At 46.5% G+C, this 23,305-nt stretch overlaps 1 protein-coding gene across 1 annotated transcript in view; it reads right to left on the bottom strand.

The window, feature by feature from the left end:
• The window catches only part of LOC128815861 (peroxidasin homolog), a 44,816-nt gene that overhangs the window by 2,565 nt on the left and 18,946 nt on the right, over positions 1-23,305 (bottom strand). The window contains exons 5-22 of the mRNA XM_053992932.1: positions 22,493-22,564; positions 20,902-20,973; positions 19,047-19,216; positions 16,856-16,973; positions 15,145-15,314; positions 14,400-14,672; positions 14,129-14,245; positions 11,865-12,023; positions 9,748-9,860; positions 8,371-8,527; positions 6,717-6,825; positions 5,805-5,962; positions 3,022-4,525; positions 2,425-2,559; positions 1,659-1,867; positions 782-896; positions 338-431; positions 25-142 (exon numbers count right to left, since the gene is read on the bottom strand). Coding sequence (XP_053848907.1) covers positions 47-142; positions 338-431; positions 782-896; positions 1,659-1,867; positions 2,425-2,559; positions 3,022-4,525; positions 5,805-5,962; positions 6,717-6,825; positions 8,371-8,527; positions 9,748-9,860; positions 11,865-12,023; positions 14,129-14,245; positions 14,400-14,672; positions 15,145-15,314; positions 16,856-16,973; positions 19,047-19,216; positions 20,902-20,973; positions 22,493-22,564 — 3,841 coding nt within the window. The 3' untranslated portion in view covers positions 25-46. The remainder of the gene's footprint in view (positions 1-24; positions 143-337; positions 432-781; positions 897-1,658; positions 1,868-2,424; positions 2,560-3,021; positions 4,526-5,804; positions 5,963-6,716; positions 6,826-8,370; positions 8,528-9,747; positions 9,861-11,864; positions 12,024-14,128; positions 14,246-14,399; positions 14,673-15,144; positions 15,315-16,855; positions 16,974-19,046; positions 19,217-20,901; positions 20,974-22,492; positions 22,565-23,305) is intronic.

Here is a 23,305-nt window from a genome sequence, read left to right as displayed (position 1 = left end):
TGGGCCCAGAACAAACACACTGACCTTATACAAGGAGGCAACATTGTCATCTTTTTCTCCATTTGTCCCCAGTCTTCTTGTCCTGTCCACGTGTGCTGGGGTTCCTGTGGTGCCACCTCAGCTGGCTCTCTAGTGCATTCACCTGGGGGGGAGAAAGCATTCACTTGAGAGGAGTCTGCACAGATAATCTTTAACCTGCCCTAAATGCAAGGAGGCTGCACCACTGCACAGATAATCTTTAACCTGCCCCAAATACAAGAAGAAAATGCTGGCTCAAGTTTTCTTTGCTGAGGTTCATGACTCCATGAGAGACAAACATTGGGGCACCAAGTTTTACCTGTTTCCGTAGGGAAGTGACTGTCTTCTCCAGCTCAGCCACAAGGGACTCAAGATTCTCTCTGGAGGAAGAGCTTGGAGAGGGTGCCTCGTCTCTGGGGTCAGGGATAAAAAGTGAAAGGGGTTATGCAAATAGCAGCTTCCTAGGTGAGGGAATAATTTTGCATTCTCTAACATCAGCCTCCAAGTGAGCATCAAAGGGAAGGTCCCAACTGCCAGATTCACCTGCCAAGAGATGCCAGCCCAAGAGTGCCTCAGCCCAGGTATTTACACATCAGAGCTGGGCTCTGCACTGAAGTGTGGAGGACTGGCTGAGCTCAGCATCTCTCTACTGATCCACCCCTGACCCCAGATCTCTGCAAAGTGCCAGACTCAGGGGCCTGAATGGGCTGAGTTACTAAAACTTCTGTTCCATAAACTGGAGGTAGAAGGGGTGATACTACACCTGGGCAAGGCAGACTTGTGCTTTGCAGGGTTTTCCTCTGGGTAGCTGAAGCCGGGAGACCTCTTGCTTCGGAACCGCTGCGAAAGAGCTCTGAATTGCCCTCGTGTCCGGCAGTCTTGGGAAGGAAGGGAAAGCCTGCAGTGAGCACTGGTGTTTGAAACAGTGGTGAGTCAATGGCAGCAGCACAAGGCAGTGCTGCCCTCCTGCACCATCCACCCTGGACACATCTCTTGGGCCAGAGGGAAGGAGGCAACCAAGGTGTGGAAAAGGGTGTGCATCACTCATGGATTATCATGTCTCAAGTGGACGTCTGAACCAGAATGCAGCCCAAGGGGACCATGGCAGGATCTGAGGTTTAATGGTAGAGATTTAGGCTCCCAAATGAATCTGTGAAGTGACACATGGTGGGGATCATGTCCTGTTTCAGTCTCTTCCTCAGCCAGAGACCAAAGCCCTCAGCGAGGTGGACTTTCAGACAGATTAAACGAAGCTAACAGAGTTAACAGGCTTCCTAGAGAAGTGGCGAATGTCCAAAACCTCTCAGGGTTTAAGAAGCGTTTGGATATAATAATAAGACAAAATTAATAATTTGTTTTAACTTTTGATTAGCCCTGAATTGGTCAGGAGATTGGACAGGATGATTGCTGCAGGTCCTTTACAGCTGAAATATTCTATTCTATTCTATTCTATTCTATTCTATTCTATTCTATTCTATTCTATTCTATTCTCAGTTCTCTTTGCACCCATCTGCTGACACAAGGGTCTCATGGTGCAGCCAGAAATCAGCTACAATTTCATAAAAGCTGCTGTGGCATGTGACAAATGCCACCCAGAGTGATAGCCACATCAGTCAGTGCCAGAGCATCCCTCTCCTTACCCTCACAACAGTCCTGCCACAGGCGGAGGTCCACAGCAGGGATCTCCTCACAGCTGACCATGCCCTGCAGGTATGATGCCACCTGGAACACGTCTCTCTGCAGCTGCTGGATGTGGTCACTGTTGTCACAGATGACACGAGCCAGGGACGCCTGTCTGATCTGAGTCAGCTGCGCCGGCGTGAAGACTCCGGGGTTCTCATACCAAAATCTGCAGTGGGGTGTAATCACAGCATGACTCAGGAGTGGGAGAGGAGGGAGTGAGTGAGTGAGTGAGTGAGTGAGTGAGTGAGGCTGGGAGAGGAAGATGAGCTCCCTGACATTTGTGTGGCAGCACCCACACCCCTCAAAATGAGCGTCTGCTCTGGTGTCAGGCGGCTGCAAACACAGATGGCTTTTTCTGAACCCACAAACCCCCATACTCCTGCCCTATGTGCATCGCCAGGCAAAGGAGTCTCGTTCACACAAGCAGCAAGCAGGGATTAGAAAGAAGCTCCTGTGGACATTTTCTAGGATTTTCATGAGATATTGGGAACATCCTCAATGATTCCCAGTGTTCTGCAGTGAAATGAGAATCATTAAATCAAGAAAAGACACCTTGACAGTAACTGTGACAAGTGTTCTTGCAAATACACTGGACAGAGAACACTGTTCCTCCTATCATAAGACAATAAATAAGAAAAAATTACAGATTCTGCTTCTTCCTATAAGGCAAAAAACCTCCCAAAGAGAATATCAAAGGATTTGGGATGATTCCAATGGCAATACCTGTCTCCATCCCTCAGCCTTCTGAACTGAGTTGTTAAGAGGCACATCAGTGTTGGTCCCACTCTAGTCCCAGGGACAAGATCCTCCACCATAAGTGCTGGAAACAGGTCAATATTTTTGGTAGTTCCATATAAACTGCAGGATAACAGATATTAAAAAAAAAATGTTAAGAGGGTGAGAAGAGTGGTGATAATATAAATCTGATACCAACATAGAAATTTGTATGTCAGGAACTCATCTGGACAATATTTTTAATGGTTTTATCTAAAAGACAACAGGATAAAGACCTGCCTTGGAAGAGGCAGACAGGGCAGATAGGACACAGTTTAATCTGACTGGAAAATAGCTCCAAGGCTCAATCTGCTCCCAAACTACACCACAGTAGTGCCTGACAACATTCCACCTAAAACCAGACTGATCACTTGGAAAAACTTCATTTGTCTAACCTCATTGTTAAAACACAGTTATTACCCTATCTTAACATCTGAGGGGGGCAAAATCTGGGAAGGTTATTCCATGGGTGCACTGGAAGAAGCAGGAACTTTTCACTGACTGGTCTCCAGTAATTTTGATCCTTCTACATCCAGGCTACAGTACCTCCTGAGCTTTTCTCTGATCTCCAAGTTCTTTATCTCATTTCGGAGGTCCTCAAACTCCTGCGCTGAGGAGAGGTTGCAGAAGACCCTGAAGTCGTTGTAGGGTGGGATGCCGTGGTCTCGCCCTCTCTGGATGTTGATAGCAGCCAAGTCCAGTGACACAGAGTGTGCCATGGAGAAAAGTTTCTCTGTCAGCTCCATGTTGAGGAGTTCAGAGGGCACCCGCATTTTCCCAGGAACCCCAAACAGCCCACGGAGGAGGGGGTCAATCCCCCCTTCCTGCATGATCCTGAAAGGGGAGAAGAAGGCCTTGTGCAGGGGGATGTGGCCTTGTCGGATGGGCTGGAAGGTCTCGTTCAGCCGGTACAGGATGGGGTTGATCAAGGTGTGCCCAAAGCGGAAAGCGGCCGTGGCAAAGGCGTTGAGAATCCCCGCGTTGACGTTGGGGTTGTAGCCTTTGTACTCACCCAGCATCTTCATCCCAGCCTCCCCGAGGACCTTGGGCAGCCACTGGGCATAGGTGATGTGCTGCATCTGGGCACCCACAATCTTCCGCGCCTCGTGGTACAGGAGGTCCCCGTCCCAGTGCGGGTTGAGCACAGCCAGCTCAGTGGCAACGCGGTTGTGCTCCCTGAACCACAGCGTGTGCATGGCCGTGAGCCCCAGCTGCTCGTTGGCGCGGTGGTCTCCTGCCAGGAAACACGGCACGGGGCTCTCATTCTCATCCCTCATGCACTCCGTGGGTGGCCCCACGGCAAAGGGAAGGAGGTGCTTCCCCGAGCTGGGTACAACTTGCCCTCGCTTCAGCAGCCCTTTCTGGCCGCTCAGATCCCTCAGCTCCCGCGATTCCTGCTCTGTGCTGCCGTAAACGTTGGAGGCGTCGATGTAGGATGTCAGGTGGTTGATCTGCTCCCTGGCATAGACAGAGTTCATCAGCAGGGAGGTCATCCCGCTGCCACACACGGGGCTCGAGCGCACAAAGAACATGCAGCGCCCGTTCCGCACGCGGGGGTCGTTGGCAGGGACAGTGATGGAGAAGCAGGGAGGGTCATTGCTGCACACCTCACTGCAAGGGGCTCCGTCTGAGAAACGGGACATGCTGATGGCTGCCACTGTCTGGTCCATGTCGTGGTCCAGGAACTGGCCCCACTGCATGAGCATGTGTGTGAACTGATCATCGGGGGTGATGGTCTCGGTCCCGATCATGGCAGTGGAGACAAGGCGAGGTAGAGGTAGGGGCAGATCCCTGGCATCTTCTGCCAAGGAAAACCCTCTGGGCAGGTTAAATCCATTCTGGTAGGCAGGTTTGAGGAGCCTCTGGAAGGCTGTGAGGGATGCACCCCACATGGGGTGCTGGAGATTGTTACAAGAGCCGTCGTGGGTCCTGTACTTCTTGTGGAAGCAGATGTCGGAGCAGTTGGGCGTGCGGCGGTGCGCGGAGCAGCCCGACAGGTTGGCGATCATGGTCAGGTAGTGAGGGGACACCAGGTCATTGTAGCGATAGCCTGCAGAGGGAAGGGCAGAGCACCAGGTCAGGCATCACCTGCAGCCTCCTGATTCCCATTGTCCCATGGAACGGCTCTGCGTGAAAACCCCTGTCGGGATGGGCATGGGACGGCCGGGTCTCTGAGCGTGGTGTTGCTGTGGAATTTATGGGAAGCAAAGGAAGCACAGGATCACATCAGACCCACAAAGCAAAAAAGAAAGGGACAAGAGTTTTACTGCACAGAGCTGGAAACCACAAATGTTGTGACTGGCAGAGCAAACTGTGGGGGTGGTCTTGGTGTCCCTATTCTAGGTTTATTTTATGGCTCCCTGGGTTATTCCTGCCACCATGAGCTCCATCACCCACCCAGCTCTACGTGACGAGCAGCAGGAAGCCGTGGGTGACTGCCAGGGCACTGCTGGGCCGTGTGAAAGCGCTGAATGATGCTGCATTGTGTGGATGCTGACAGGGCAATGAGGAGGAGAGGCTGGCAGTCCAACCAGCCCAGACCAGACCTGCCGCCTGGAGAGACATTCCTTGCACCCTGGAATACATCCAGGCAGGAAAAAATATTTACAGGCCCCAAACATACATGCCTGCTACATGATGAATCACACGTATAGGTAGAAGCACACAGTGTACAGGAATGTTCGTTGTATATCAAGGAAGCGCCAGGTAGGAAGTTTTGGGGTCCAGCTGCTGCATGACTGAACCTCATTAGGTATTTCTGGTGTTATATTGCTTTGTTGTTTGCTATCTTACCTCAATAGAAGGAACCTGAGTTGCTGGGACTTACCTGAGTTTGTAGCTAAGAGGTCAAAGCAGCAGAGACAGAAAAGGGATATCCCACTTCCTCTGTAGCAGCACCCAAATACCTCGGAGTTCACAGCATTGTTCTCGTTGCCGTTTGGAGGGCAGGAAACATCTCAGACCATGCTGTTGAGGGTCTGAACCTCAGACCCACAAGGATACTCCTTCATCAGTTAGATGGCTAATATTTTTTTAAGGAATGGGGCTTTTATAGCCATCTAAAAAACCTTTACCAAAACAGGGAATTAAAACATTTTCCTGGGTATCAAATTGGTTCAGTGAAGATAAGACCAGCCCTTCAGGTGTTAAAAAAAACCATGAGATATAGAAAGAATTGCTACCCAGACAACACAATTCTTGATATACCAAACGTTTATCTGGATTTTTGATACACCACTGCACATTTTAAACTTCCTGGATGTCTACACATCATTGTTTTCATTTCATCCTGTGCACAAAATTAAGAAGGGAAATGAAGTCTCCCCTACCTGTGACATTCATGTCCACAATCAGCCCTTGCTGCACGTGTTCCTGTATCAGCTGCAGGGTCCTTTCAAAGATCTCCCCTGCCCTGGCTGTCTCGATGGTGTAGGGGTCCCTCGGGTAGCGGAACAGAGCCAGGAGGTCATTGGGAGTCTTGGGGCGCCTATTTCAGGAATCAAAAGTGATGCAGGATCATTAAAATTAATCAACTCTGCTCAGGGCAGTGAGACCCTACAAGCAGCAAGAGTCAGGCCCTAAGCTGGCCTAGTGCTTGGCCCCCAGTTTAGTGCATAAGAGCAACGTGGCTTGCCTGCACATTGCAGATGATTAAAGAAAGGATATTTTTCCCCAGGAAAATGCACATATTTAATTCCCTCAGTTTCTCTGGGTTTTTTCTGTGATAGCAATTTATTTTTTCACTTTTCAACAGCTGAAACCAGAGGGTTTCTGGCTTAATACAAACTATCCATCCTTCCAATAAAAACATATATTGGGGTAGAAAAGGATTGAATCATATTCACTCGAGAATTTATTTGTTATTGAGGAAATGGTTGGAATTTTTATATTATTATTTCTGTACACCCTCCACAAAGTCAGTTGCATTCATAAAATGACTACTTTGATTATTTTCCTTTTTTATTCCCTATCTTCACAACCAACTCCAGCTGACAAAATGCAGATAGAAGTGACATAAGAGATGATGCTCCTGTATCTCATTTTTCCAGAATCCCAAATCTGTTGGGAAGCTCTATCACATCCTACATGGTGCAGCTTCAACCCCCAGCACTCGAAAAAATCCCGTAGCTTTCCTTTGCGGGCTGCCAGTGATAAAATGAGCTTTGAGAAAGCTTCAATTCTTGTGGGGTTTTATCACTTTTCTGCTTCAGGCCCCAGCTCGAGGCCCTTCCCACACTTACTTGCTGAAGAGCTCGGTACGTGTAGAGTTGATGGCGTGGTCCACGCTGCTGATGGCCTCGCGCAGCGACGTGGCCACAAACGTGTCCCCGCTCCGGCCCACGTCCGTGGCTGCCCAAAGCACAAAGAAACAACAAAACACCCTCAGTTTGCTTCGATATTAATTGGCCTCCCAGCTCATGAAAATCTGTGCACCAGCTCCAGTGACCTCGCTGCAGAACAAACCGCGTTTCTGCTTGTAATATAAACACCGTGGATTTATTTTTCAGGACAGATATTCTGAAGAATGGGAACTGCCTGAAAAAGAAGGTGACTTTTTTCAGGAGATGTCTGTGGGCACATATTGAGAGTTTTTTCCCATACAGCTTTGCAAACAAAAAAAGTCTGTTTTGGTTAGTGGTTAAACTGCAAAAAGGAAATGTAAAAATCAAAGTGAGTTAATCCAAAAGAATATATTTGCTTCCCACAAAGGTACTTCTCAAATTAATGAAATTAAATATATTGCTCATATATTAATTTTCTGTTTGTGGAAGGCTTTACTTATTAATTATTGGTAGTATTTAATAGATCTTTATTATAATAGTAGTTCAAACTTAGTGTTAACACATTTGCTACATCATTTTAGATAAAAATACTGAAGTTGTTGTTGGAATACCTTCAGAAGTAAAGACATCACTTCTTTAAAATTATTACAGGATGCATTTTTAAGCCAAGGCCTTTGTTACAGCTGAACAAACCAGTTCCCAGCTGGCTACTGGTGTATGCGACAGCCAGCTGGTGAATGAGGCACCAATCAAGAATAAACCACAGAAATCATCTCAGGAATTATTTCAAACAACAAAGACATTTCTGACCATTTTCAGCTCCTTGCTTACAGCCCCTGTATGGAAAATGTATCTAAATTCATCTAATAAGCCACTCACTATCCATTGTGGCTATTGCTAGAACAGCTCTTCATTTATATTTTAAACATTTTTGCTTGCCTTTGATTTCTTTTTTCCTTTGCCAGTTTTCTTACCCTCTAAGAAGTACAATTTCCACTCCTGACCTCTGGTTTGACCAGCAGAGGAGAGCTACTCTGCCTTGTTCATTACAGCTTCCCTAACGCACAGAGCAGGAGATTGAAAACCAGGCCTAGTTCCCATTCCCAAGAGTGGTGCACGGTCTAAGGCTGGACTTGATGACCTTGAAGGTCTTTTCCAGCCTTGCTGATTCTGTGAGTGTAGGACTCTATGACTGAGCAGACATTTAAACCCCTGTATTTGCAGTGACAATGTTGTTCTGCTCCTCCCTTCCCCGCCGTGCGAGGTTTTGGTCAGATGATGATTTGTGAGCACATTGGCACATTTTAATAAGTTTCTCCCTCCCAGCAAAGGCAATAACTACATGGACACTGACAGCTGGGCTTGCAGGAGGAGGTTTAAGACAACACCTCTGGCTTTGCAGGGAGCAACTGCAGCTCAGCTGAGCAAACAGCGAGGGGCAGCTGGAGGTGTGTGGGCTTTCACAACGAGTTGATCCGATCCAAAGGACCTGTCTGCAAAGAAGCTGAAGAAATAATTTCTTACATAATTATCTGCTCAAAGTGTAGCTGTCAACAGAGCACAGCACGCCCTTACACGGGAGGCAGAGAAGGCTCGGGGGGAGATACGGTACCGGTGATGGTGAGCTGCATGGCACTCGAGGTGAAGCCAAAGGGGTTCCTTGCTATGCACTCGTATCTGCCCTGGTCAGCCACACCCAGGTCCTGAATGGAGAGGGTCCCGTCCTGGCTGATGTGGAACTTGCCACTCTCTGTGATCTGGATGCCCTCCTGTTGCACCATCAAAAGACAGAAGCTGTGTCAGAGCACGGAAAGTTTCCCACCAGCCCAGCCTTCAGCCTGCTCAGCAAACCCGGGGATGGATGTGATGAACAAATGTGGCCACCAGATGTTAGCATTGCTCTTCCAGAGAAACCAGAGAGAAGTCCAAGGACACCTGTTCCTGATGGGACCCGCAGTGAGGAGGTCCCGGCTCAGCTCCTTCCCCTGGCCCAGTCCAGGTTGTCCCCAGAGGACACCCCACAGGACACCCCACCCAGACAGGCTGGCTGGAACAAGTCCCAGGCCCTGATGCCCCACAGAGGTTTCATGGCCCAGAATTAAACTGCAATGTTTTCAGTTTTAGGACAACGTGAAACTGGTGGGTTTTTGCTGGCCTTGATCTGCAGATCCCAGCTTTTGCTGGCTCTGACTGCATCACTCAAACCTGACCTCTCAGCCTGGCTCGTGCCAGATGTGATTTTAGATTTTACTTTTTTAATTCTCCTGCTTCTTAACATCTTTCTGCTGCCCTGCCACAACCTAAAGTTTGCTCTGCTGCCCTCTCAGGCCCTTTCCTTCTGCTCCCACTGATGGTTGAGGGCACAGAAAGATGCAAAGAAAGAAAGCTGGTTCACCTCCTGCCTGACTTTTGTGGGGCAAGTGTGGGTCAAGCATTTTCTGTGCCTGACTGTGCTCAAAGGCAGGGCAGGTAACAAGGAAAGTCCCAAGTGTTGTACTACAGAATAGCAGGAAAAAAGTCAGAAGAACTTAATCTAAGGAATTCTTGGAAAGAGCAGCCAGGCTGCCATGTGATTTTGAGGGGTCATGGCTTTGCCCCATCATAGCTGGAGCCAACAAGCATCATCCAATACCATCAGCAGGAATCCTGGATACAAGGAAAAACTACTTAGAAAAAAAATCAATTTTCAGAGTGTTGGGTTTTTTTTGGTTTTTTTTTTGTTTTTTTTTCCCCAGGGATGGTTAATCAAGTATTTATAACATCCTGGGATGTCACTGGCTTCAAGTGACTCCTTTGGAAGGAAGAACTTGCTGCAAGGCTTTGAGCCTGAGAAACTGCAATGCTCTCTTAAAAACCCCACATCAGTGGGAATGTTGGTCTTTATCCACATGTATCGCAAAACTGATGAAAATGGGAGAGGTGTTGAAGGAGAGAGCTGTTTAATTCTCCCCCAGAGGAGCTGTCACAGTGATGTGAAATCACCACGTACCTTGACCCAGGTGATGGTGGGCCGAGGGTCTCCCTGGGCAGCGCAGGAAATGGAAACGTCCTGGCCTGTCTCTGCCACCAGGTCTTGGGGGGGATGAAGGAACACCGGGATCACTGTGCAAAACAGGGGGAAAAGTCACTGGGGTGAAAAATACATCAAGGAAAATAGAGAAATCTGTGTGTGAAAAAACATCTCAGCATGGGGAAAGCAGAGCTGCTGCTCTTGCAAGGAATCCGCACAGGGGCAGCAGCAGCTCACCCTGTGCTCTCTGTCTCTCTACCAAGCTCTCTGTTCATAAATTTATGTAATTTATGTTCATTATTTTCTGCTCCTCTGCATCTCTACTTGGGGCAATTACACAGGAATGTGCTGCACCATTTAAAATCCTTAATTCAAAGGCTTTCTAGAAAAGATGCTCCAGCTGAAACAGGGATCATGACTTGCTTCAGGAACTATCAGATGAGGCTCTCTCGAAATATTAGTCAGGCTAGATTAAGTAATTATATTGATCTTGCTCGTTTTAAAATATTCTGTGAATTCTATGCTTGAAGCTTCACTAATTTCATGCATCTAGAATATTTTCCTTCCCTCCAGTCTGCCATTAGTAAAACCCTGCCCTGTTAGTGAACAAGAAAGGAAGTTTGCTTATTTAGGAGAATAATTTGTAAGGAAAAAAAAAAGAAAATTAAGAAAGAGCTTTAAAAAAATTAAGGGAAAAAAAAAAAGCTTTAATTAAGCAAAAGCATCCCTGTGTGACTTGTGTTTTACAGAGTCTTGATTTTAGGAAACCTAAATTTAGATTGAACTTATGACCTGGTAGGGAATTTGTAAGACAAATGTATCAAAAGCCAGAGTTAAATGTTTGCTAGAAGGAAGCATTATGTTTTACAGAATGTTTTGTTTGGAAAAGAATTTTGCAATTAATTCCATAGGAAACACAAAATTAAAAAAAAAAAATAAAAAAAAAAAAATATATATATATAAAAGTAAGAATTATATATATATACTATATATATATTATATATATATATTAGTAAGAATAATTTGAATTATATATAATTAGAATAATATATATAATAATTAGAATATTATAATAATTCAAATTTTATATATATTAGTAAGAATTTAATTCATACGCTTTTTTTGCAAATTATCCAGTTTTTAAAGAAAAATTATCCAATTTCCCTTTACCAAAGCAGTTTTCTCGATGACAACTCCCAAACTGCAGCAGCTTATTCCAATTTACAAACCTTGGCTCTCGGGAAACCTCTCCCACATTTCCCACCAGCTGATGGAGCCCTCGTGGCCAGGTGCCTGCTCCCAGAGAAGAGCAAAATCCCACCCCATAGGAGAGGGGGCAGCCCCCTGACTGCTCAGATGGTTATTGACCACAAAACCAAATGAACACTGTGGATGTCTCTCTCGGGGTTCCTAAGGTCAGGGTGACCCCAAGAGAGATCGTAGAGAGTCTTTGCTTCCTTAGCCCAAACGCAGCCAAATGAACGGGCCTGGAACGCTTCCGATTGCGCTTTCAAGGTTGTTTATTTCTTCTTATCTAAACATGCTTCCTCTGACCTGCCGAGCTCTGGCTAGCAAGTCCACCCTGGCTGTCTGCCCCGAGCCCTGGGTGGCTCCCACATTATATACTCAAAACTCCGTGTCTATGTTTACAATTCCTTCACCAATTCCTATCATCTATGTTAGACAGCGAATCTCTACCTTAAACCAATAGAAAAGTTCCACCATAGAAATAGAAATAACCAATAGAAAAGTTCCACCAATAGAAAAGTTCCTCCAAGGCATGGAGGACAAGAAGAAAGGAGAAGAAGGCTAGGACACACCCAAATTCCTCCATCTTGTACCCCCTTGAACCCCATTCTAAAAATCCCAAAATTCTACTTTTCCACCCTGTGTTAGTTCAAGTATCACACTACTAAAAACCTTGTGACTCATTCAAAATTGACAGCCCTTTCCACAGGCTAAAATCAAAGCCACAGATGCTTTTGACTTCATGCCAGAGTCTCCGAGACCCTTGTCAGGGTCTCGAGACAGCCAGGGCAGCCAGAGGGATGTCCTGGACTCCGACAGAACACCTCCCCTCTGCCAGCCCAGCTCACCTCGCGGCGTCACCGAGAGCTGCACCGGGAGGGTCCTGACGCCGATGGCGCTGATGGCGTGGCACTCGTACTGCCCGTGGTCGTGCAGGGCCACCCGCCCCACCCGCAGCGTGCCCGTGGCCAGCACGCTGTGCCGCCGGTCACTCGGCAAGGGCCCACCTGGGTGAGCAAGCAGCTCGTTAATTCCCTCATCCCACTGATGCCAAAATGGTTTTTGCTTTTGTGTGCTCTTCGTATCTGCTCGTGGCTCTGGAGGCTGGTGTTGGATGGTTATAAAGGTTCCTAACTCTGGCGCTTTTCCTATTAGACAAATTCCCTGAGGGCCGGTTCTGATCTTGCTTCTTATGGGAATCAAGGACAAGACACCTTCCCAAGACATTTCTCATGTATTAGACATAAAAACTAGAAACGAGGGAGGCTTCAGAAGGGGTTGAACCAAGAGGGGGAATGACTTCACTGCCTGTGTTTCTAACTGGGGATTCTTGTCAATTATGTGAATTTGCTGAACTTATAACACTGTACTTGCCCTATGTCACATGTGCTTTGACACGTGTGCATTTTCAGTACATTTCAGTGTGCAATTTGCCATATTTTCACCTGGATGCCTCCAGTTAAAGACCTGCTTTTATATTACTTCCTATATTAATATTGTCTCAAAAGTGTTTTGTGTTGTTTTTAGATTTTGAAGGCATCACCATCACTGGAGGGGCCTGTGTGATAGTCACACATTTCATTTCCTTCCCAGCATCAATTGCCCTGAAATATCACCTTTACACACTGAGTTGTCTTGTCTGATCAGCTGGGAAGAGCTGGAACCCTTTTTCTTTCCTCCTAAGTATTTTCTGAGTGCAACCTGCAGATTTTTTGACCCTTGATGGATAGCAAATCACTCTTTAATTATCCAAACTCTCTGTTTCATCAAATAAATGGGAACATTTGGCATTGTCTTTCTAAATCTGTCGGTCTTATTTTTTGGTTTGGAAGCAGTTGTTTCAATATTTTCTCTCTTTCAGGACAAAAACTGAGAACTAAAACACTTTAATAAACCCAAATAAAATTATCAAAATTTGTCAGGCTAGCAACTTTTTTTTTATATACTCCATTTTCCTCCATTTATTCATCCTCTGCTTATTCATCCCAAATCCAAAAGCCCCTACACTCTCAAAGTGGCTTTGAGATGAGCAATGCTCATCTCACTGCTCCCCTCATCTTGCTTTCAGCATGTGTAAAACTTCGTTGGTTTTTTGTTTATGGAGTGCTGAGTGCAAAGCTGGTCACAAAGCAGTTATGAACCTCACTTCTTGTCACTGTGCTCCTTTCCACGTGCCTAAGGTATGTTTTCTGGGAAGTGGAGGAAAACAGGTTAAAGGAGATGGAGAACATGCTGGCAGAGCAGAATTTCAGCTTGTCCTTCTTAACTCCATGTCAGGGCCTTTGCTGTGGAAGCTGGAACACAATACCCACAAACTCTCCACAGCCCTAAACCATTAATTATGGCTTGTGAAGCATAAGGAAAATTTGGAGGACCTCTGGGCCAAGCATTATTGGCTTCTGTCCCAGAAAGTGTTGGATGAGATCAGTTCAGTGGAGCCAGCATTAACAATTATTTGAGACTTTAAAAGTTCACCACCACCTGTTGTCCCAAAATCTTTTTTTCCTAAGCTATGAGAAAACTCTGAGGTGTGCCAGTGAAAGGTGCCCTTCTGCAACGTGCTCCACAAGGGCAGCAAATCAAGGACAATGACACAGAGCTGGCACATGGTGGTACTGCAAAAGGAAAAGGTGGAATAATCCCCAGAAGTGTCAAAAAAAAAAGTGTAGATTTGGCATTTAGGGACACAGTTTAGTGGTGAATGTGGCAGAACTGGGTTAAAGGCTGGAATTCATGATCTTAGAGGTCTTTTCCCTCTCAAACAATTCCGTGATTGATATCCACTGACTGGGAGTGTCCAGACCTTGCCTTTTCAGAGGAGGTGGGAAACCACTGCAGGAAGAAGTGTAAGGCTTTCCATGGGTTTCATGCTGATGAAAGCCATCAAGCTCTTTCCTTGTGACAGAGACCCAAGATGCTCCTTCCTCAGTGCTTAACACCATCCTTGGTGACGTACAACACACCTCCTAGTGGGACTGGGTCTGTGCTGGTCACAATTTGTCCTTGCCACCACTGCAAGCCACCACCCTGGACCAGCAGCTCAGCTGTTCCCACCCACACCCCGTGGATGATGGCATGGGAGAGAGAAGCCACAAGTCAAGTGAGGCAGTACCTGCTCTTGTCCAGGTAATCACTGGGGGAGGGTGACCCTCAGCAGAGCAGGGGAAATCCACACTTTGTCCCTCAGTTACTGTCTGATCCGTGGGAATGACAAGAAACCTGGGAGAATCTGGAAGGGAAAGCAATGACTGGGCAGCAGGAAACACTCAGGCAGCAAACTCAGGGAGCAGAACCAGTCACAAGACCCAAATACAGCCCACTGACCAAACGCTGTGTGCCAGAAATGTCCCAGAACCCTCACAGGATCATCTGGGAGCCCTCACCTTGCACTATGATCCTTGCTGTGGCCTGGATGGATCCCTCGGAGTTGCTGGCATTGCAGTTGTACTGCCCCTGGTCCGAGAAGGTGACGTTCTGAATGAAGAGTCCTCCAGAGCTGGTGATGGTGAAACGGGAATCCTGTGGCAGAGGAGAGCCCGTGCCAAGGGTCCAGCTGATGCGAGGGTGGGGGTGCCCAGAGACCCCACACTCCAGGGTGACACTTTCCCCAACCAGTACTTCGGTGTTCTGTGGCTGGATCACAAAAGTGGGTTTGGCTGGAAGGAAAGGAGAGCTTTAGGAACCACCTCTGCTGCCTGCTCACTGATGGACAGAAGTTGCTTGGACTCCCACTCTGGGGAGTGCAGTTCAGCAACCCACTCTGGTTCTTCCCTGACATCCAAATCCTCGCTGTGAGCAATGCTCCCAGCATCTTCCTACCACCTCCTCACACCCATTCACCCAGTGCTGGAGCATCCCCATGCCCATGTCCCCTTCACCCTGGTGCTGCAGAATTCATCCCAAACTTCAAACTCTCTCCCCAGTCCCAAATTACCTTCACTCTCTAAGTACCCCTCTTCCCACTCCAGTGGGAGCCCCTGAAGCTCAGGCCTTGCTTGGCTGTCGTCACTCTCTCCCCCAGGTCACCAAGAACATCCTGGCACATACAAAGCTGGGACTGACTCTGATTTAGCTCCATTCCCATCCCCAACCCCCCAGGTTGTAAAGGGGTGCACAAAGCTCAGTTACATGGGGTGCCAAAATAGCGCAGCACGACTTCCTGTGTCTTGACCTCCCCAGCAACGTTCTTGGCCATGCACTGGTAGACGCCTTTGTCCGACTCCTTGGTGTTCTGGATCATCAAGGTACCATCTTGCAACAGGTTCAGGCGGTTGTCATCTTTCATGTCAATCTTATTGCTGAAAAAACAGCCACAAACAGGCAAAATCTGAAGGGAATAAAGACTGGTGGTTCCCCCCTGGGGGGATCTGGGGGCTTTGCGTTGCAGTAAGTTGGTGTTTCTTGGAGCTATTCTGAGACTTCATGAAATTTGCAGCAAGAGTTCTGATTCACAGCGCTGAACTGCAGCTCCAGCTCTGATTTGCTCCCTGGGTGAGCTGCTTTTTCTCTCCCCACTGATTACAGAGGACATTTGCAGCTCATCAGGAGAGCACCCTGTTCCCATGTCACAGCATCACTGCCATTGTCAGGGCGTCCTGGCCCGGAAAGCCTGTTCTCCTTACTCACTAAGTGCAAATTTAACAATGAATTAATATTGTTCTTGTGTGCAGCCATTGCTATTCAAACTCGAGGCTCAAAGGCCTGAGAGGAGCAAAAAGCTCTGAGAAGTCACCATGGGACCCCAACACAGCTTGGACTCCGACCCAGCCTGAGAGCTGTGAAACATCTTCCTTCTCTCTGCAATGACCTGTGACTCCTGGATCCCAGCCCGTGCAGAAGGTCCCAGTGCTGCATCTCATTTGTCGCAGCACTTAGGAATCTTGGATGGCTGCAGATGATGGAAAGGGAAGAAGGGACCCCTCTCCCCCTAGGACAAAGGCTGAACCCACTATGCAATCTAATCTGCTTGCTGGGCATTTATTTAATTCCCCTGGTGTCTCCTCACTCCAGCCATAACTCGTTTGTTGAACATTTATTATCATTATCCTTCTTACAATGCTGTCTTTGGGAGCCTGCCAGCATTTCCCTAACAAAACCTTCCTTCCAAAGGGACTTAACTCAGCCATAAACTTTTGCTCTGGGCTGAAACTCTGCCTGGTGGGGGGCTTGCTGAAGAAGCACACATTGATCATTTTTTATTAATAACCGAGCCCTGCTCAGGCTTCACCAGACAAGCTCATAAAGCAGCAAAGCAGCTTCACTTCCACAGTGGGTGCAGAATATTTTATTGTGCAGCATTTCCCAGAACACTCTGGCATCTAGCACATAACCTATACACGAATTTGCAAATTCTGTCCTTCAGTGGAGCACAGCAATTCTTCCCTTTGGAAAGAAACCTCATACCTAGCACAGTCAGCCTTTAGTGAGAAGCATTTCAGCAGTTAACAAATGGCAAGCATGGTGGCTGAGAGCAACATGGAACTCTAATTTTATTTTTTTTCCTGATCAAAAGACAACTGCTTGCAGCCTGCAGAATATGTTTATAGGAAAGTTATAAGCTCTTGGAATCCATTACAAATGCAGATGAAATATTTCAAATGCAGATGAAAACACCACTTGGATTACGTGGTCACCAGAGAATGCTGTTAAAAGGAAGGTAAATATAACCCATGAAAAAAAAATCTTTTTTCTTTTTTTTTTTTGTTTTTTTTTGGTTTGTTTTTGTTTTTGTTTTTGTTTTTACCGTTGTGTGAAACAACTTTTGTAATTACAGGCAGGCACTGAAGAGCTCAGTGCTTGAAAGCCTTTCCCACCCCAGGGCTTCTTCTATGTGACTTACTTGTTGTGCAGCCAAATAATGGCAGGCTTTGGGTTGCCTTCTGCCCTGCAGGTGAAATAAACTGTGTTTCCCAAGAGCACATCGACGTCCTGAGGTTCTGAGGTTATTCGTGGCCTCTCTGCAAAAGATCATTTGAACACAAGCCTGTCCAAAGTAGCACAAAACTACCTGCAGCCCCGCTGGGGTATGGTGGGGCACACAACACCCATCCTGCAATGCCCCAAGAAACAGGCACCAGGCACAGCCCCAGGGACAGCTGCATCCCCTCAGAGCCACCCCAAAACTCACTAGCACCTGCAAATATCACAGAGGAATAGCATCATTCACCTGTAAAGGCCCTGGGGAATTGCTGCTGTGCCTATTCCCAGTAGTTGGGCAGTGGATCAGTTCCCACAGTCCTGGCTGTACAGGGGTTCATTAAGGAGCTGGTCCCAGTCTCCCCCCAGAGAAGCAAAGAAGTCAGTAGCATCCTCACTTGGGTTGTTTTTCTGCCCTTGGCAGCCTGCAGCTTTCTGCTCCACCTGAACACAGAGCCAGCTCCCTGCAAACCACACCACTGCCTTCCCAACAGGATTTTATTCATTATGGCTTAATTCATCATCCTGTTCCTATCCAGCCAAGCCTTTCACTGTGTTCTTCACTTTGAGATGTATTCAAGCACCAAGAAAGTTAAACATTGAAAGGATGTGCTGAAATAGGGAAGAATTTATGGACAAGCCCTGGAGTGCTTGAGCTTGATTCAAAAAGCTTATCCATTTCACAATCTGCATGTTCACCAGTAATCCAGTCAAAGCAGCTGGATTATTCCTAAAACTGAGAACCTGTCACCTCCTCTAATGGAAGGGCAGTGTCCTCACTTCTCAGACCACAAGTTAATGGCTCAGAAAAAATCCCCAAAAGCAAATCCAGCACAGCCCAAACCCAGCACAGCCCCACGGTACAAAACACTGACCCAGGGCAGATTTGACCCTGTGCCTCACAGCTGCTCAAAGCCATGGGTTAATGGTACCAGCAGCTTTCAGACTGACTCAAATATCAGCCACCTGCATGGGTAGAGCTCTGTGCTGAACTCTGTATCATTTGTCTTCCCAGCTGGCACACCACCAGAGTGAACGCCAAATGCCAGCAAAATCTTCCCACCAGGTGCTCTGGTAATTTGACAGACACCCCACTGTGTTTCCATGCCTAAACCAGAACAAATTTGCACTAACAGCTGTACTGTGGCACTGGGAGTGTGTTGGGGACAGCTTGCTGTGTGGCACAGCCACTCCATGTGTCCCCAGCTGCTTTCCCTAGGCCCTTCCTATCCCCCCTTCCCTTGAGGTCACAGACCTGTTTGTGCCAACTCAAATCTTTGCATGGCTGTGCCCTATATTAATCTGTGAAATGGTCAATTTTTTTTTTTTTTAATAATGAAGTCATAAGAGAAAACTGAATTCAATGGAGAGCTCTTCAAAATCCAGCTGAGCTCACACATTTGGCTCACAGCAGGGCCATGCACATCTGGATTGCCATATCCAGGGGGGAAGCTAACAGCCAGCCCATGTGGGTGGGAATTTCTCAAACTGACTCTACCAGCAGCAAAGCACCATGGAACTACAGCCAATGTTTGTGCCAACCTCCAATTAAAAATCAGAGTTTTGTCTTACCTCCACTTAAAAATCAGAGATTTGTCTTTTTCTGTAGGAAATAACTAATTTTAAGATTTTTCGGAACAAAACCTGATTTAAAATTCTAAATTTAAAGCATCACAGCCTAACAAAATCCATCAGTTATACCACAGTCAAACACAGCATTCAGCTCCATATCCACAATGCTCTCCCTCACGTTTCCAGTTGTTTCCTGCCACTGCAGCTCTCCCAGTGTTCCCCTTCTGTTCAGCCTAATGTGGGGTATTTCCTCTGGTTCCTGGTTTAGCCACTGGTGCAGCAGATCCTTCAGCAGCCCTACTCTATGCAAAAAGCCAAGACAACACCCACCAGCCAAAACAAAGCTGCCTCCAACACGCCTGGGAATATCAGCTTCCTCCTGCAGCCCCACTGGGATTTTCCCATTTCAGCAGCGAAGGAGGGAGAAATCAGGATGCCAGCAGAGGGCAGAGGGAGGAAAAGGGCTGGAGGAAGCAATTCCCAGAGCAAAGCCCAGCTCCAGGGGCTGAGGGTGGCCGATGGAGGGGGGTGACCTCGCTCACCACAGTTGAACTCCTGGGCGGTCAGGGTGGCGATGGAGCGGCCGTGCAGCTCGCGCGGAGCCTCGCAGGTGGCAGCGCTCTGGATTCTGCCCTGCTCTGCATATTGCTTCAGCAGCTCTGCCAGCCACAGCAGGTCACAGTCACAGAACAGGGAGTTGGAGTCCAGCCGCCTGCAACAGCCAGGAAAAGGCAGCTGAGTGCCCAGCCTCCAGCTGCTGTGCTGCCTCCTCCAGGGGAGACAGCCCTCCGGAGTGAAGGGTCACCTGGGTGGTTTGCCCTGCATTTGATTCTATCCCAGGTGAAAATTTGAGATATCTCACTGCCACGATGGTTAACTAGGATGCTTAGCCAATTAGAAAGATTTAATTGAAAAGCTACCACCAGCCATTCCAATTTCAAATAGAAATGATTCAGTCAAACTGGATTATGCAGTTTTGGACTACCTGAGACACTGAAATGTTGGATTTTTCCCTGGGATGGAGATTTCAACCTTTACTGAATTCTGTGAGAACTGCCTCTGTTGCAGCATTTTTCTTTTAGCTCCAAAAAACCCTCCCCATTTATTTATGTGTGGATGGATCAGACCCTTCCTGTAACCAGCTGTGAGGGCTTGCAGCATTTCTGCACAACTGGAAGAACTTTTATTACTGCAACACAAGCCTGAACCACAGCAAATGGAGTTCCAGTGACCTCCCAGTGCCCCCAGCCTCTTCCCTGCACTGACCTCATTCCTAGGAGCAGTGCTATCCATGAGGATAAGTGAGGACTACAGGAGGATTAGTTTGTGCCTTCTTCCCCACTGACAGTTTTACAGTCGATGGGTGTGGGCAATTGTCATGGTTTTCAAAACCAGCACAGCCATCCAAAACTAACCAACCAACCAACCAAAAACAAAAAAAAAAAAAAAAAAAAACAAAAAAAAACAAAAAAAAAAAAAAAAAAAAAAAAAACAAACAAAAAAACCAAACAAACAAAAACCCCAAACAAACAAAAAAACAAAACAAAACAAAAAAAGACAAAAAAAAAAAAAAAGAAAGGAAGAAAATTCTAACACTTTCAGGGTCACATATTTGAGAATGTGAGATTTCACACAGGGCCATGACCGAGTATTTTATAGACATCCCATCTTTTTCTCTGGCACCTACAGACAGCATTTCACAAGATATTCCCTGTTAAAGAGAAGTGAAGCATTTTACCTGCTTACAGAAATCACTGAGGGCAGCAGTGAGAAATACATTACTTTATTGTACTTGAAAATCATGGCAGAACACCAAAATTCTTTACCTTTTGCATTTTTTTTCCTCCAAAACACATCATTGAACTTATTTCCAGAGATCGTAAAGGCAAAGCAAGAAAGAAGTAAGCTTAAGAGACAGACAGGTTATGTGGGAATGGCACCCTGGGGAATTCCTGCATGGAAAGGGAATCATGCCCCTTGGCACTCCTTTGACTAATTTCAATCTAGAAAACAAGCCTTTTCTTTTATGACTATGACTTTTCTAAGCATGTTAGATACTGATCTACAGACATGTTCAAGGTCATATCCGTGACCTGGACTTTCTACATTTTTCAAGGAGGTTTTATGGGTTCAAACTGTTGTGAAGACTTTCCAGGAACGTTCATTCCTGTGGCATCATTAAGCTGTAAGCTGATTATATTTAGACACTAGCATAAAGAAACTTCTAACTGCTTAAATAAGCTTTCAGGTCCAATCAAAACTGTTTTATAAACTTAGCAGTGACCTTAGAAGTGCAACAACTAAAAGCTTTTCCAACCAGGCACATTCTTCCTCAGGTCCTGCCCATCTGATTGAAGATAAACAAGTCCTCTTTGCAGGCAATATTTTTTTACTTACAGCCTTTTGAGGGATTCCAGTTGAGAGAATGTCCCTGGATGAATCCTGGAAATCTTGTTGTTGTGCAAGAATCTGCAGTGGGAGAAGCCATGCCAAAGCATGATTCAGTATTTGCACTGTGAGCATGATAAAACCCCAGGTCACAACTCCGTTTAAATGCAATGGTCACTCATCAAAACGGAGCTCAGTTTTTAAATTCCATGTTTGTTTCCATGAGCTGGAGGGATTTCATCCCTTGGTGGGTGTGACATAATTTGCCAGAGCCGAGAGCGGGTGTGGGCTGGAAAGAGTGACTCAGGATGTGATGGAACAGGTTTAAACTGGACCCTTCCAATTTCTCTGCACAGGGAGGAGAAAGGGCACAAAATCCCCTCAGATTGGACCCACCCTGTGTTTTCTGGGTCTGGGTCTGCTCCAGTTTAGAAGGGACCTTTTCCTTCCCCTGTGAAGATGACGTGACAATTCCACAAGGGCAGCCATTGGTGTTAGACAACTCCTGCCTCCTGCCTTAGACTCCATGTAGTTAGTAGCCCAAATCCATGAGCAAATATAATTCAGACAACAGCCACCCAAACTGGGCTTATTTCTGAACAAAAATGAGGCAAATTCTCACTTCCAGAATCTTAGCACACACATAAAAGTCTCCAGGTCTTAGGGAGAAACCCTGACTGTGCTAAAATGCACAATCTTAGTGGAGACCAAGAGGGGATAATTAACTCCCCATTCCCATAATGGTGGGGGAATTTATTTGTGTTGGTTACATCTAAAACTCATAAGAGACCATTGATAAAAGAGATGTAGCAATTTTAGTAGGTGGTGGAACAGGAGAGAGCACAAAAGCAGCACAGCTCGAGTGCAAATGTCTGCACACACATGTGTGCACCAGAGTCCAGCCTGGCTGCCCAGCCTGGAGGCTGAAAAACCTTCCTTTAAATTTTAAATCCAGAATTTTTGTTGGATCCAATACAGTGACTGAGATCAGCCATGTACTGATCCAGGTCTGAATTTTCCTAAGGGTGTGGGATCCCACAATTTTATTTCTTTGGCATGTATGGATATAAGGCACATTTCCACACAGCCCAGAAAAGTCTGCAGGTTTCCCCACTGAGTGGGAACCACACATGGACTGTTCTGCTGGTGGCTCCATTACTGCTAGAAGCAATCCTGGGGAGCAGGAGTCTCCATTTCCTTACTGCTTTCAAGAAGGATGTGTGTTTTTCTTGTTAGACTTTCTTCTGACTCTATCCCTTTTCCACCCCTTTTTTTTTAGCTCATTCTGCCCAACAGTGACTAACGTTGCTGACTTTATGCTCAAAGTAAAATTTCACTTGGCTTGACCAGCTGTAGGACTTTTTCAAGATTTACTCCTATTTAGATGGAAACCTGAACATAACATAAAATGGGAAATTCCCTTCACATCCTCAGTCACCCTCCTACTCGGCAATTATGCAAAATCTCTTTCTTTAAAGAAGTTTCTTTTTGCATTTTGGAGACCACACTCCATGCTACCGAAACTGCTATACTAAATAAAAGGATTTTTTCCCCTTCTCCTCACCCTCATAGGCCCAAGAAATATCCCATCTTTACTCACAGCCTTTCAAGTTTAGGCAGGTCACTAAAAGTCTCCAGATCCAGACTTTCCAGGTTGTTGAAATGCAGGTACCTGTGACACAGAAATCACACACGGATTGCAATTTCAGACACACTAGATCTTCCCAGATCAACCCACCAGTGCCCCCTCATCTCAGGGCAGGTGCTGAGAAGCCAGAATCCATGTTAGTGTCTCCAGTTTCCACAGGCAAACACAGTAGCTAACATGGCTTTTCTGCTAATACAGACTAATATTTTTAGTTCCACTGAAATCCAAAGTGTGACCAGAGGCCTAGGGCTCCTCCTGCCTTTCCCAGGTCACCCCTTGCCATCAAGAAAAGAAACACGGTGTCTGCAGAGTAACTCACCACAAATCCTGAGCCTCCCTGTTGCCATGAGCTGTGACATTCACCAGCACAACTGACACATTCCTGACCTTCAGATGGATTTTTTACAGTCCCCAAATTGCCTGAACTGTTCCCCTTTATTTTACACAGGCATAAATTTCACAGCAGACACAGATTAATCACAGATCTACAAATACTCATTCTGCTATTGTAGCTGACTGCATTGAGAAATAATTGCCTAAGCCTCCACATGGCTGTTTGATTTGTAATGGAAGGATTCATGATAAATGGTCCAGTATCAGAGAGGGTGACTCAGATTCTGCACTGGAGGGTCACAGTGGGGAACACAGGGACGTGCTCTAATCACTCGCAGATGCCTGCTGAGATTGCTCTGGACCTTGAGAAAAGCATCTGATCCTGTCCATCACTCGGGTTATACTTTTTCTTGAAAAGCTGGCTCGTGGGGA

The sequence above is a fragment of the Vidua macroura genome, chromosome 17 (assembly GCF_024509145.1).
Source record: "Vidua macroura isolate BioBank_ID:100142 chromosome 17, ASM2450914v1, whole genome shotgun sequence".
In the NCBI taxonomy this organism is placed as follows: domain Eukaryota; kingdom Metazoa; phylum Chordata; class Aves; order Passeriformes; family Viduidae; genus Vidua; species Vidua macroura.
Note: the sequence above shows the minus strand (reverse complement) of the source record. Positions and strands in the feature narration are given on the sequence as shown.